We start from the raw sequence: 14486 nt of genomic DNA on the forward strand, positions 1-14486 counted from the left end.
AATGGCAATGAGTTGTTTAACAATTTAGACAACAACTCCCATGATCCCACGCTAATTCATGACATCATCGTACTCCGTCATTTGTTATTGTTTTGATTGAGAGATCCGTAGCGGCAAAAAAGTGAACTTTACTTTGTAAATGCAGCAGTTTGTTACCATCCACTTTAAAGAAAAAAGAAAAAAGAAAAATAAGAACACAATCTCAAAAAATTATAGACATCTTTAGCTCAAGTTGTTGGGCAGCAGTGGTAGCAGCCCCCCCCCCCCCCCCAGGTCCCCAGCTGGACATTGCATGCACTGGTGGAAATCCCTGTTAGAGCCCTGGATAATTTCTCAGAAGTTGGTGGAACAAACAACAAGAAGGGAGGGAGTTAGCCTGAGACCAAAACCATTTTTTGTACCAGGCTGTAAACATGTTTATTTCTGCTGTAAAGTCGGACATTTTAACATGGGAGTCTAAGGGGATTGACTCACTTTTTGGAGCCAGCCTCCAGGGGCCACTCGAAGAAGTGCATCACTTTACATCATCCATCGTGAGTGTGACGATGTTGCTAAATTTGTGGATTACTCTTTTCAGGCATCAGTATACTCTTGTAGTTCTTGTCAGGTGGCTTAACAGTGTCTGAGATGCCCTTTCCCCACACCTTTCTCTCCAACATGAGGGGGCTGAATCTGACAGTTTCAACATTCACGGCCAGTTCATGCAGTGATGCAACTTCCCTCTCAAACTGTTTCTGTCACTTTTTGTGAATATACTGTAAACAAGTGCAACACTATGAATGCCTTGTAGGAGAACCTGAAAGTGTGTACTGTTATCTCCATATTTATTTTTTATTTATTTATTTTTTATCAATTATCATATCTCACCTCTTTTTGATGATCTGAGTTTGAAAGTGTCCATTCGGAACAGCTATAAACACTTTTACCTCTGGACGTGAACGGACAACACATGACACTAGTTCTTGTCAAGCCTAACCTGTCCCTTAGATTTATATTCAGTGAGTGCTGGAAAATGAAGACATAAGTACGATGCCCATGTTGTTGCTTCTTCTTCTTCTTCTTATTCCTCTTGCTTCTTGTTACCTGCTGCTGAGCTGTAAAAACGAATCAGTTCGATTTACATACAATATTTGCAGGAGAGCTTCTTGCAATGTTTCTTTATTGCTCCACTAGGTTTTCAACAACACACAGTGGCTTTCCAGTAATTACAACATGTTCACAACCTTTCACAACCTTTGTCTTTCAGTGCACTATATCATGACACCTGTTTCATGTGTTAATAATTTGCAAAAGCATTAGCTGCAAGCTGGTGGTATACTGTTGCTATAAGGTTGCTTTGAAGCAATTTAAGTTAGCATTCAGTTGAACTCTGAAAATAACATCAATAAATTCATTGCTGTTTTGTCAGAGGCCTCTTTCATGTGGGTCTGGCTCTTTTGATGGCTGCCACTTAATTCAACTCTTTCAGTTTGACCCTTTGTAGTGAGAACAGGTGGCTTTGCTTCTGAGCATTCTTTGTTGCACAAAAACTTCATTTTATCGAAGGAGCAGCTTCGCACAGCATCAGACCTCCTTCATCATTATTGTTGATGCATGGAAATGGACTGAACAGACATAATACTCCGCACACAGAATTTGAATAGGTTGAAAAAGGTAGAAAGAAAGAAGAAATTGCTTTATCAATACTGGGTTTGTAAAAATTCAACACATGGCAAGAAGCAACTTCATCTTTGAGGTTAATAATGAAACTTGTGGGTTGGGGTAGAATTTTTGAAGGAGGCGTACAGAGTAAAAACACACCAAATTAAAACGACATAGTGAGATAGCACATCAACACAAAATTCAATTATCACATTTCTCTCATTTAGAGAAGCACATAACACTAAATGCTTAGGGGTTTGGCAAGAATACATTTTCATGCAGTGACACATTAGCATTTTGAGTTATGTGCTTATATTAATGAGTGAAATGTGATAATTGTACAAATACTCTTTTCCATGATATTTTAGACGTGCTGCGCAATTTTTTTTTTTTTTTTGAGCAGTTTGAGTAAATGTTCAAAAACTGTAATTTTTCTCCCTAATTGTTGTTAATGTTTTTTTTTTTATGTGTTTAAACTGAAGAAACTACACCTGGCACCTTATATAAGTAAGAATTCCATCTTCTTGCTTCAATGAAAACCAGTTTGTTTCATTCAGGAAGGTGGTGTTGGCAGTGATGGAGTTCTCATATTGCAGAGACAAAACCCACCTACAGCTCTTCATTCCTCCCTGCACCAACCTGCTCCATCCCAGAGACATTCAGACAGAAACCTCATTTGAAACACTTTGTCATAACCGACATAAACATATTACCTGTTTAGCTAATGAGTGGCTACACTGATGATCCAGCTCTTCTGTGGTGACATGTTTGGTTCTGCAACAGTAGCTCATCACTTGAGCAGCAGCAAACCGTGAAGTGGTCCAGCTGAACACGGCGCCAACTATTCAGCTGCATACCAATATTAGAAAGTGTGACAGTGGAGTTGTCCCATGAAGTGATTTTCTCTGCAATAACAATAAACTTTAAATGCAAATGATGTTGACCCTCCTAGTTCTGGTAACTAGAAGTAGGATTTAGTGAGGATCATGTGACCATTTATTAAGCACTTAATAGAGTTTTACTTATAACTCTTAAACAATGAAACGTCGGAAATATTTTATTATATCGGTTCTCTTTTCCTCATGGCAATATTAAGTCCAGTCTTTACCAAATTTACTACATAATAGATTTTGACCCCAAAAAAGTCAATTCATTTGTTTTTAGCTCTATAAATGCTAAGATAAAATTATAAATTGCCATAATTCCTGAATGCACAGTGCAATTAAAAGTAAATCTATATGACTCACACACATCCATTCAAGGAGCTATTTGTAAGTTTTGCTATTTCTACATAGCCAACATTAACAAGACTGGTAAGTAAACAGCTGTTAATGCGAAGAGCATCATTGCATTTGCAAGACAAGTGGTTACAATACGCCCTCAAAGCAGTGCCATTCAGGCAGACTGGACTCTACAGTGACTTGTTGGTATTAGATTGTGACAAAACGGCTGCAAAAGAGTTGCTTTCCACCGCTGGAGATTGCTGTTGGTGGGTAAAGGAGTAGTTAGTTTGATGCTGAGCTCAGCACACAGCGGTTTTTTTTTCTAGACTAGCAAGTAAACAGTTGTTTATGATAATGCTGCCTATGTAGCAATAGCAAAACTTACAGTTAGCTCCTTTAAGAGTGATGCTACAAAACTGGATCGCAGTTTGTCTGTTGACAGTGCTATAGTATCAGTATCATGAATACATTTCCATATTTCAGTTGTCATGGGGTCTGACTGTAAATACAACAATATACAACTGAGCTGTGAATACAACATGGACATGTTATCTCCTAATGGTGTTTTTTTATCAATTGATGCATGTTTAGTTCATAAGATTTAAAAGCAACTGTCAACTAATCGATCCAGCTAATAGTTGCAGCCCCAAAATTGTCATTGGTGAAAATGTAAATTGTTGTGTTCACCGGCATACAATGAATTTTTTACAGTGCTGTTACAGAGTAACTACGAGAGTGATGAGCGTGAACCAAGACAGTGAGTTCGTAGAGCTGATTGTGAACTGCAGAGTTGGAGGACAATTCAATTCATTTTTCACTATGATTGCAGCACAGCTTTTAATAAACAACTTTAGAATTAACAAAAAGAGGCGTGTATGGTCTTAGCAGAGTTGTGCTCTACAGTTATGTTCTCTACAGTAGATTCCTTCATTCAGTGTTTGAGGGTTTGTAAAGGTAAAGTCAGTGGCTGTCCCTGTGGGCAGCCTGTTGTGAACAAGTGGAAAATGACAGATTCCAATCTGGTGTTCACCGGCCTCTAATGTCTCTGTCCGGTCATCCAGAAGAAACCAACATGCAGCAGGTCCTGCTGTACAGTGACAGCGACAGGGACAGGGACAGGGACAGGGACAGGGACAGAGAGGGTTGACAGGGGAGGGAGGAAGGAACTGGAGGGAGTTCAGTACTCTGTCTGGTTTCCTGTCTGGTTCAGTGCATCTCACATGTGAATGCACACCTGACACATTTTCCATTGGTCTCTTACTCCCCTGGTTTTCTCTTCCTTTGTGTAAATACAGTAAGCCCGCCTTATTTAACATACGAGTGAAAATCTGTATTTTTGCTATCTTAGCTGCTCTCCTACATTATTTCTACCTCCCTTCACCTGTCCTCGCCTGCCTCTCACCATAGGAAGCGTTTGAAGTTTTGGCAGAGAGCTATGAATTCAACGAGATCGAGGGTCCGTGTCTGGCGTTCAGGAGAGCCGGATCTGTCCTGAAGAGTCTGACCTTTGAGGTGCGGAGTCTGGGGGACACCCAGGATCTGCCCTGCCTGGGGGAACATACTAAGGAACTCATAGAGGTAAGGCCGAGAGTCCACTCAGAGTCCAGCTGACAGCCAATTCATCTGTGTTAGTTTGTCAGTTTGGGCGGCCGTGCTAAATCCACAGGACAGCAAACATTTTTAGTCTTCTGGGTTTGATTTTCTGACAACATACAGAAGCTTGTGACTGTAAAGTTTTCAGACGCTGCCTCTCAAATTTCCAAGTGTTCAAATCAGTCCCTGCTTCCAAACAATACATGATGTAATGTCTATTTGTGATGGATCACATCTATCACCATATGACTTTCAGGTCTCTTAAACATGATTTTCAAACTGTTGTGAAATGATCTAAAATCAGTGTCTGCCTTGGAGGTAGGAAGTCGGTCTAAAGACTTTGGAAAATGCATTGGAGAACGGCCAGCAGCACTGCTAAATATAGGAGATGTGATTGATGAACTGAAACAGTCAAAATTAATGCTGCAGTAAACCATGACCTTTATGGACTTTTATTACTGATTTATATGAAGTGCACCAACACTGAGAGAACTGACTAACTCCACTATAAAACAGTAACCCTGGCCACTTTCTAATTTAAGGTATACACACATTTGATATTGCTGCAAAGAACAACTTAACCGCCTCATGGTAACACGCTTGATTAGATAGTTAGGTCGTTAGCTTCTGAACATTTGAATTGTATAACGTACGTGAAAGCTAATACGTTTTTGCTAGCTGGTTGCAAGAGTAACAGAAACACAGCACATGAAGAGTGTAGCTATCTGCCACCAATAAACTATAAAAGCCTATGAAGTTATAATTATTTTGCAATCTCTTTTTGCAGAATGGTGTTGCTGTCAAATTGTATTTCAGTTCTGTGAAACTACTGTAAATATTATTAATATACATATTAACATTCAGCAATATGTCGAGGGGTGATTTAGTGCTGCATTATATAAATGACCAATATCTGACTCTTGTAAATTCGGGGTTATGATCTAAGTCAAAGATAAATGAATAGCTGCCAGAGTAACAGCAGATGTACTTCCACTTAAAGTGAAACTGTCAAAGAGAGAGAGGAAGGCATTTTAAAAAGCAGCAGCTGTATTTTGTCTCGGACAGTTGCTCCCTGCTCTTGTTTTAGAGATGCATGGAACAAAGGAAAAGGTGTGATGCACATGCACATACATCGCAAACATTTGACCCTTTTCTTTAAGTTTATAAGGAAAGATGCGATGAACAACTACTATTCAAATAAGAGCAAGCCCATGAAGATAAAAGTCAAAAGGTCACCATCCTGCTGGAAAACAGCACACATGAAGGGCCCGCTTACTGATACTGAAATAGTTCTGAACAAATGTAGCGTTTAGCCTTGTTTGAGTAACGTGCTAAAAACTACAGTGCCTGGCAGGAAATTACTGACCTTATTTAAAAATGAAAATAACTTTTTGTGACTATAAGAAAAACACAGAATAACACCGGTATTATTCTTTAAATAATACGCATTCAGTGGACGTCAGAGCTATAAGGAGGCAATTAGTGTGACACTGGAGTGGTACATAGATAGAGTGCTGCAGGGATGACGTATTTTTGAAGGCCTACTCGGAAGTTAGCATCACCCTGGCTCCTTGACAAAAAGCCAATGGGTTTTTACGTTAGCTTTTGGATTACTGCAGAAAATAAACTGTGTCAAACAAAAGTTTATGAACACGTACATGTTTCGTTCAGCAGGATAATCACAATCAAAAATGAACCACTTTTATGATGTATGAAGCCTATACCATTGCCAGAGGTAAAAAGCTAATGTTAGGCTATAAACAAACTCCACCACAGTCACATGACTTAACGTCACCACCACTAAACTTCCAACTTGTAGTTTGATTTAGCTCTGACCTTTTCTATAAAAGCCTTCCTTCTTACAGAGTTAGTGATAGTTTGCAAAAGTGGGAGTATAAACACAACGAGGCTGTAAAGGTGGACTGGTGAGTAGATCGGTTTTTGTTTTCAGCTTGATGATGTTTAATGTCCCCGACAACCTCTGTAGTCTCATTTAACCACTTGTTAGCAACTGGCCTTTTTAAGAGATGTAAGAACTTAAAGAAATCACAACTGGGGTAATTTACTGATGCATTTTATGTCGTAGAATAAAACATGGACGTGTCTTGAGCTTGTGTGAACCACAAAAACCCATTCAAAAAAAGGGAGACAACCGGAAGCGCTAAGATGCTAACCGGTTTTCCAACTGAAGTGATGGCTGTTGGGAACATATTCACCATATACTTGTTGACAATAAGAAAAACATACAATAACACCATCGTTCATCAATGTAGAGTACCAGTCAAAAGTTTGGACACACCTACCCATTCATAGGTGTTTCTTTCGCACAATATTGTGATGATCTTAAGCAGCTTCCTGAGGCAGTTGCCTGGAATGCTTTTCAATTAACAGATGTGTCTCGTCAAAAGTTAATTGGTGGAATTTCCTGCCTTCTTAATTTGCTTGAGACCATCAGTTGTGTTGTGTCTTTGAAATGTTGGTACACAGTAAACAGCCCTATTGGACAACTGTACTAATCCATATGATGTCAAGAACTGCTCAAATAAGAACAGAGAAACCACGTCCATCGTGACTTTAAGACATGAAGGTCAGTCAGTCGGGAAATTGCAAGAAGTTTGAATGTATCTTCAAGTGCAGTTGCAAAAAACATCAAAACTTTATATACTGAGTTCAGGTTTTTTTGACACATTTTTGCTCTGATAGAGAGACCAGCTCGAGTCTACAGGGGATATTTCAAAACAAAGGTTTTTGCTGGAGAATTCCTTTAAATTTGTCTCTGATTGTTTCTGTGCACTGTCAAGAAGAATGTACCTGAATCTTTCTTCTTCTAACATTAACAATCCGAACAAATATGCTTCGTGGACACTGAAGTGGAACATATTGCAGAACACATTTGCTGTGAGGTATTGAGGGTTAAAAAAAAAATTCAATCTTTCAGCAAGATATCAAGAATGGTTTTGAAATCCCGAGTCCTAGAGAGACGCGCTAAGAAAACTTGCCACACAGATGCTCACACATGAGCGCACACACTGACAGGCATCACACAAATTTACCTTCTCTTTTAAGGGGGAAAAAAAAAGGGAAAAAAAAGTCTTATTGGATCACTTGGCAATCATCCCATCACCTACAGTCGTGCTCGGGGCAGAAATCATGGCAGGTTGTCAGAGGAAGTGTCGAAAAATGTTTGCTCGGAGAGAACGCCGAATCCCTGTAGGTGAGCTCTGCAGTCCAACTCACTGACACATTAAACCTAACGTACACACTATGAGCAACTTTCAAAATCTGTCAAATCTCTCAGCACTGATGCATTAAACAAAATAACATAATTGTACCACAGAGGCCAAATTAGACTGCCTGCGACTGACCTCTCCCTCTTGTTCTTCTTACATGACTCAGACGTGCGCCCAGCGGTGGAAGTTTTTTTTTTTTTTTTCCACTACGTTGTCTCTGAACAGATCTCGGCTCAAAACAAGAAAATGACATGACACGAAAAACAAAGTGAAACCAAACAGAGTAAAAACAAAACACTTGATGTGCCTTTGAACATCGGAGTGACACTCTGTCAGCAGCGACTGAACCGCTCGCCGCTGACTGAACATCCAAAGTGGAGAAAAGATATAAACCTACTGACATGAAAGTCTGGGAGCACTGAGGCAGGGTTGGGGATGAATAGTCAGTATGTGTTTTCTGTGCGTGTGTGTGTGTGTGAGAGAGAGAGAGAGAGAGGCGTTGTGCATGTGACGGAGTGTGTCTTCCCCGGAGCAGGGAGTGTGTTGAAGCATTATCCTTGTGTTTGAGGTTGGACTTAGCTTGAGGGTTGAAAAGCAGAGGTGGACGGGTGGATGCATCATTGAGCAGTGAAGGCTGCTTTAAACTGCACTGTACTCACATTGTGGATCGGGTTCACTGGTTCATTGAAGCTGGATGTCATCCCGTCACGCACGGGCTTAAAATGCATAAGCTTGCTGCTTGTAAACCGCACAACACGCAGGGCTCATTTCCAACACTAACAACTTTTACAATTTTCCCCGCGGAAGATGGTCGATATTAACCGGATAACTGCTGTCTGATTTTACGCCTTCACATAATGAAGACAGTTAAAATGTGACCAGCAAATTACTGGTGCTCTGCTGAGAACAGGCAGACAATTAAACGCAGAGCAAAGTTGTTTCAGAGGAAACAATAGAAGCTGGGGAAAATATTACCTTGGGCTTTTTATGAATGCCATAAAATCGGTGTTAATCCCAGGTTTCACAACAACAAAGTCATTATTTCCTGAAAAGAAATGAAATGAGGACACCTGATTTAAGTGGAAACTGTTTGCAAATGTGCAGCAATTTGGGGCCATTTGTTAATAGCTGATGGAACATAAACCGAGAGGAAAACATGCCGATACTGACACCAGTGGTGTTTTCCTTTTAATAATGCCATCTACTTTTATGTTTTGCAGGAGATCCTTCGACATGGCCGCTCGTTTGAAGTTGAGAAAATACTCTCTGATGAAAGGTATCAAACACTAAAGGTCAGTAGAATGAAAAACAACTCCAATCGTTCATGTGCTTTCTCCATTCTGCTGCCTCCAAAAATGTCTGTGAAAACGATTTTGCATCCGCTATCTCTTAAGGACATGGCGCACTTCAAAACTTTGAATGCTAACCTCTTCTGAGAAGAGCCTGTCATTTCAGAGCATGTCTGCTTGATTACGTCCTTACCTCGTTTCCTGCCAGCTGTTCACGAGTGTGTTTGGGGTTGGACCTAAGACGGCTGAGAAGTGGTACCGCAGAGGGCTGCGCTCATTCAGCGACGTTCTCACAGAGCCCAGCATTCAACTAAACCGGATGCAACAAACTGGTACATCAACATCTCATCGTCTCCACTCTGCCATTCAAATTACCGTACTGAAAAATACAACTCGAGTTTTGCTTCCAAGAAAGACTCAAAGGCCTAATCGTTATATTTCTCCAGAGGAGGCCTGCATATCATTTGAGGCTTTTTTTTTTTTTTTTTTGTCCCTCTTTTGTCCCACAGGAGGTTTTCTTATGTGAGGCTCTAGCTGTAATGTGTTTTCTCTAAAGCGAGAGGAGATGTGACCAGCAGGGAGTTTACAGTGAAAACACAATGCAAAAGGCAGCAGGAGTATTTTTAATAAAAATCAATGAATAGTGACTGTGAGGGGGAATGCTTGCTGTGGAACAAGCGCTCATCAATCAGCTGGTCAGAGAGGGCTGTGAAATCAAAGAGCATGCGAGGCTGCTGACTTACAGTGGAAAAGTTATGATTTGTTTGACATGTTATCGGTGCGTGTGGAGAAAAGTTTGGTTCATTTTTTTGGCCATTCATTACTTTTCTATTGCTATTTAGGTAAGTTACTGCTAAAACACGTTTGCTTAGATTGTCCAGCCTCTCGAGCTGTATTGCTCATTTAAAGAGAAACAGAAACAAATTGTTAGATTATTAAAAACTCATATCTAAAATTTGTTTTAAATCTTTTGCTGTTTTTGATCCTTAGGTGAAGTAAATATAACAATTATCCACAGGGTAGCGTCAGATTAAAGGCCTTTGGTAACCTTATATCAGAAGGGTTAAGTGATGCACATGGCAGTATTGCATAGTTTATGTGAGGATGGTCATCATGTTGAGTCACACAGATTTTGTGATGTTTTCTACAGTTGGATGAGAAAAAGTGTAAGAAAGGAGCCGGAGGACGTAAGAAACACAGCACCAATTTTCTTTTCTTTATTTCGGCTCGGGGGATGTCAGTGTCAGTCGTTCTGTCAGTCGAGCACTTTGGTCCAGGCTGAAATATCTCAGCAACTATTGGATGGATTGTGATGACATTTGGTACAGACATTTATGGTCCCCTAGAAGATGAAGCTTATTGACTTTGATGATGCCCTGACTTTTCCTGTAGCACCACCAGAAGGTCAAAGTTTTTCCTCCATCCTGGTAAACAACTCAACATCGTGGTCGGGCGTTCGTGCTCCCCGGAAGATGCATTCTGCTGACTTTGGTGAACTCTAGTGCCACCATGAGGTTGACATTTATTTTCAGTGCAATGTCTCCACAAATAATGAATGTTTTGCTGCCTACATTACAGCACATGTCCCCCCTCATGATGAGTTGTAATGAATTTTGACTTTGAATCTAACACCATCATTAAGTCAGAGTTTAACTGTGTCCAATAATTTGGTTTATGACCAAATATCAGAAAAACTAATGAGATTCCCAGCAGTCTCAGCTGTGCTTTGTACTCTCTCTAATTAGCAAATGTTAGCATTTAGCTCAAAGCGCTGCTGTGCTGTGCAGTACAGCCTCACAGAGCTGCTCTCATGGCTGTTGAGTCTTGATCTTGTTTCCTAACATTTAATCATATTATTATGATACTGGCCGTCGTTTCCGCAGGGTTAAAACATCATCTGTGTTTTCATCAGTGTTTATCACTGTTACCCATGTTGTCCATGTTCCGTGTTGCACATATGGTAATTAGCACAAAGTGAAGCTGAAGCTGAGGATGAATAATAAAAATAATAATGATAATACATTTTATTTATAGTCAAGGCACTCAACGACATCTTACAGCACACAGTAGAAGAAATAAAATAGAAAGTACAAGGCATGAAATACAAAATAAATTAGAATAAATATTAATTAATAATAAATACAATTGTATTTGATGCTAGTGATGGAATGAAATAGAATAGGCAAGTTTGATTAGATGTGTTTTAAAGTGGGATTTAGATAGGAAGAGAATCAGTATTACAGATGTGTTATGGAAGTGAATTCCAGAGGCAAGGGGCAACACGGTTAAAGTCTCTAAATCCCACGGTTATTGTCATGTCATTAAATAATGTTGTTCATTTTGAAGATATTTGACAAGATTATTAGATCAAGATCACAACTTACTACTACGCCGTGGTGATGGCACTAGAAACCTAGAAACCATCTTCCGGAGAGCATGACCATGTCCGGGCAAAAGTAATAGAGCCATGCCACTAGCCTGGCTTAAAAACAATCAAATATGGAATTGGTTCAGGAAGGAAACTGAAGCAAGTGCAGAACAAGAAGTTTTAGTTTAGAGCATATTTTTCTCTGGGGTGATGCAATGCTCAAATCTGAAAGGAACAGCTGAGTGAACAAAAATACAGCGACTCAAGAGCAGCCAGACATGCAGATAACATCGGCTTGAGTTGCTGCCAGAGATAGAAATCCCACAGAGCGTTTAACATACATGGTTAAATGTCTCAAAGGGGAAACACTGATATGCAGCTTTTCATTTGTCTGCATCATTTCTCTGCTGCTCAGAATGTTACTGGATGCTCACGCCGTACTGTGGCGCCGCATGAGGCAGTAATTCAAACATGATATTACACTGCTTACTGGGTCCCATTCAGTGGAAGCTCCATCTGATAATGTATTATACTGACAGACATCTTCATCAAACTGGTCACAATCCATCACTGGGAACACTGCGGTCTGCGCTCCGTGCAGAGAAATAATGCCAGTTTTTGACGTGGAAAATGTGTTTGAACCCTGATCTCGCCACCGTGTTCTGTAAATCTTGAAATAGCAGAAACATGAATTATCTTATTCATTTTACTGCAGCACAGACAGAAACATCATTACATTTCTTCTTTATTAATTGATGTTGTAGCTCCGTCTGTTGTAAGGGTAAAAAAAAAGGGAATTGATGCTTTTTATGTAGCGAAGAAAAGAAGAAGCGAAAATACAAAGTGAGATCCATGAAATCAACAAGATACCCATCAATCCATCAGTCATAATTTAGCTCAGTCTCAGTGTAATCCTCTTGTGACTGCAGGAGCCAGCACATCACATTTTACCTTACTTTTAATTCACCCTGACTCCCCACTTCCCCAGAGCAAATGGCTGTGATTGATGGCTGACTGCCAGACTAATAACCACGTGGTCTTTTCCCTGCAGGTTTTCTGCATTATGAAGACATCTCCAGGGCTGTCAGTAAAGCAGAGGCCCGGGCCCTGGGGAACATTATTGACGAAGCTGTCCATGCGATCACACTGGACGCCGTAATAGCTCTGACAGGTGGCTTTCGCAGGTACAGGACTTGTCTCCTCTTTTCAGTGTTGATATGAAGCTTGAAAGAACACTTCCTTCTCCACTATTGTTAAACTGATTCTGGTTACGCACAGGGAAATGCAAAGATGTTAGAAACGTCTCAGGAAGTCTTCTTCTTGAATCCCATGTGGCTATCACTTAATACTAACTACTGTCACAGCTCAGTGTGTGTGTGTGTGTGTGTGTGTGTTGGTAGATGCCTTAGAGCTGTTGGTGCCTAAATGCATCCTGTTGTTAATAATTAGTGGATAAAATTGATTTATTTGACATTTAACTCTGCTGATTATCACACTCTCTTTGTTCTCGAACATAAAAGATAGAAACTTGAGTGCACAGCGCAGGTCATACACGTTTTTTGCATTTACATTAAGACGCTGAAATGCATTACATTGCCAATCTCAGAGTGAATGGTGAGTGCTCTTGTTAAGCTACCCACTGTGCACTACTATTTGTTCACAGCTGGTTCCTCGCTTTTGTCGCCTTTGCGCTGTTCCTTTTTTTTTTTCTTTGTGTGCGCTGTTTTGTGCCTGAGTAAGTGTGGAGAACTCTGCTCTGTGGTGTTGTAAAAGTCCAGCCATAACCAGTGGCGTGTGCAGTAAATAATTCAAAAGCAGTCTGCCAGTAAGGACAGGCGCTTGCCTCTTAGCAGGGGTGGCAGAGCTGCCACGGCTTAGCTGATGATCTTTAATAGCGGCTGGGCTTCGAGCTTTACATGTTGCCAGGGAGATATCTCTTTTTTCCCCCATAAACCTTATGAAAGATTAACTTTTCTGTCCAGTTTGGCAAAGGATGGTAAAAAATTATCATAGGCTGACTTTTAAAGTAACTTGTACTGTGCCTACATGATGATGCTAAATGCTAATATTCTAAGCTACTATAACAGCTACACAAGAGGAGAAGTCTCATCAGTTCTGTCCCAATTCCATATTACATACTAGTTTTAGTGTGGAATAGCAGTGGACTAACACTATACACTAAAATGCATGGTACTTTATACTGTGTTTGCAATTCATGTACAAGAAGACTGTTTCATACTAATAGGAAATGATACAGTATTTAGAGTTCAGTACTGAATCAAACTGAATTTAAATTGTTGCTGCCAGTTAAACTTACAAAGAGAAAGCTAAGAGTTTCAATGGTTATTTTTTGTTTTCTGAAGTGTCTCTAGAGCCGTTTCACGACCATCCATGAATAGTTTAGATTTTTTTCACGGCTATGAATAGCTACAGTTTTACTTTTCCAGTGTGAACACACTACATACTCAAAGAGTTAGCTTATAATTAGCATGTAATATGGATGTGGGACCAGTGTTGGATAATTAACTTGAAAAATATAATCATTTGCTCATTACATTACTCATTACCTTTGTCATTTAGCTCAATTTAGCTCTTACTAAGGGTTCTTTAAAAAAAAAAACTCCAAATCCCCCATAGTCACATGGCACATGTGAAGAAATCATAGACTGTAAATAAAGATGGACGCACCCTTGGTAATGTCACCCATAGCTTTCGTGTGTGGAGCCGAGACTTTTTTTCCATGTCTGTTTAATAACCTGTCACTCAAAGAGGCCATGCCCTCAATTATGCAGAACTTTTAGCCTTAATAAGAATTCAAATGGACGAGCTATATTAAAATTCACCCCCTGTACAGTTATCATGAAAGGGGAAATTAGCTATAGAGTCTAAAACCGTTTTTTGTACCAGGCTGTAAACATGTTTATTTCTGCTGTAAAGTTGGGCATTTTAACATTGGAGTCTGTTGACTGATTGATTGATTGACTCACTTTTGGAGCCAGCCTCTGGTGGCCATTTAAAGAACTGCACTGTTTTTGGCACTTTCATGTTGGCTTCATTTTTCATCCCTGGAGGTTGCCGCTTGGTAGAAATACAAAACAAAGCATTACGGTTTAAAAAGCCGCCAGTCTCCATTTCTACATCA

At 40.0% G+C, this 14486-nt stretch overlaps 1 protein-coding gene across 1 annotated transcript in view; it reads left to right on the forward strand.

Annotated features, from left to right (window-relative positions):
- The window catches only part of dntt (deoxynucleotidyltransferase, terminal), an 86921-nt gene that overhangs the window by 16499 nt on the left and 55936 nt on the right, over window positions 1-14486 (forward strand). The window contains exons 4-7 of the mRNA XM_056396024.1: window positions 4272-4442; window positions 8908-8979; window positions 9185-9308; window positions 12396-12528. Of these exons, the coding sequence (XP_056251999.1) occupies window positions 4272-4442; window positions 8908-8979; window positions 9185-9308; window positions 12396-12528 (500 nt within the window). The remainder of the gene's footprint in view (window positions 1-4271; window positions 4443-8907; window positions 8980-9184; window positions 9309-12395; window positions 12529-14486) is intronic.

The sequence above is a fragment of the Seriola aureovittata genome, chromosome 14 (genome assembly GCF_021018895.1).
Source record: "Seriola aureovittata isolate HTS-2021-v1 ecotype China chromosome 14, ASM2101889v1, whole genome shotgun sequence".
NCBI lineage: Eukaryota > Metazoa > Chordata > Actinopteri > Carangiformes > Carangidae > Seriola > Seriola aureovittata.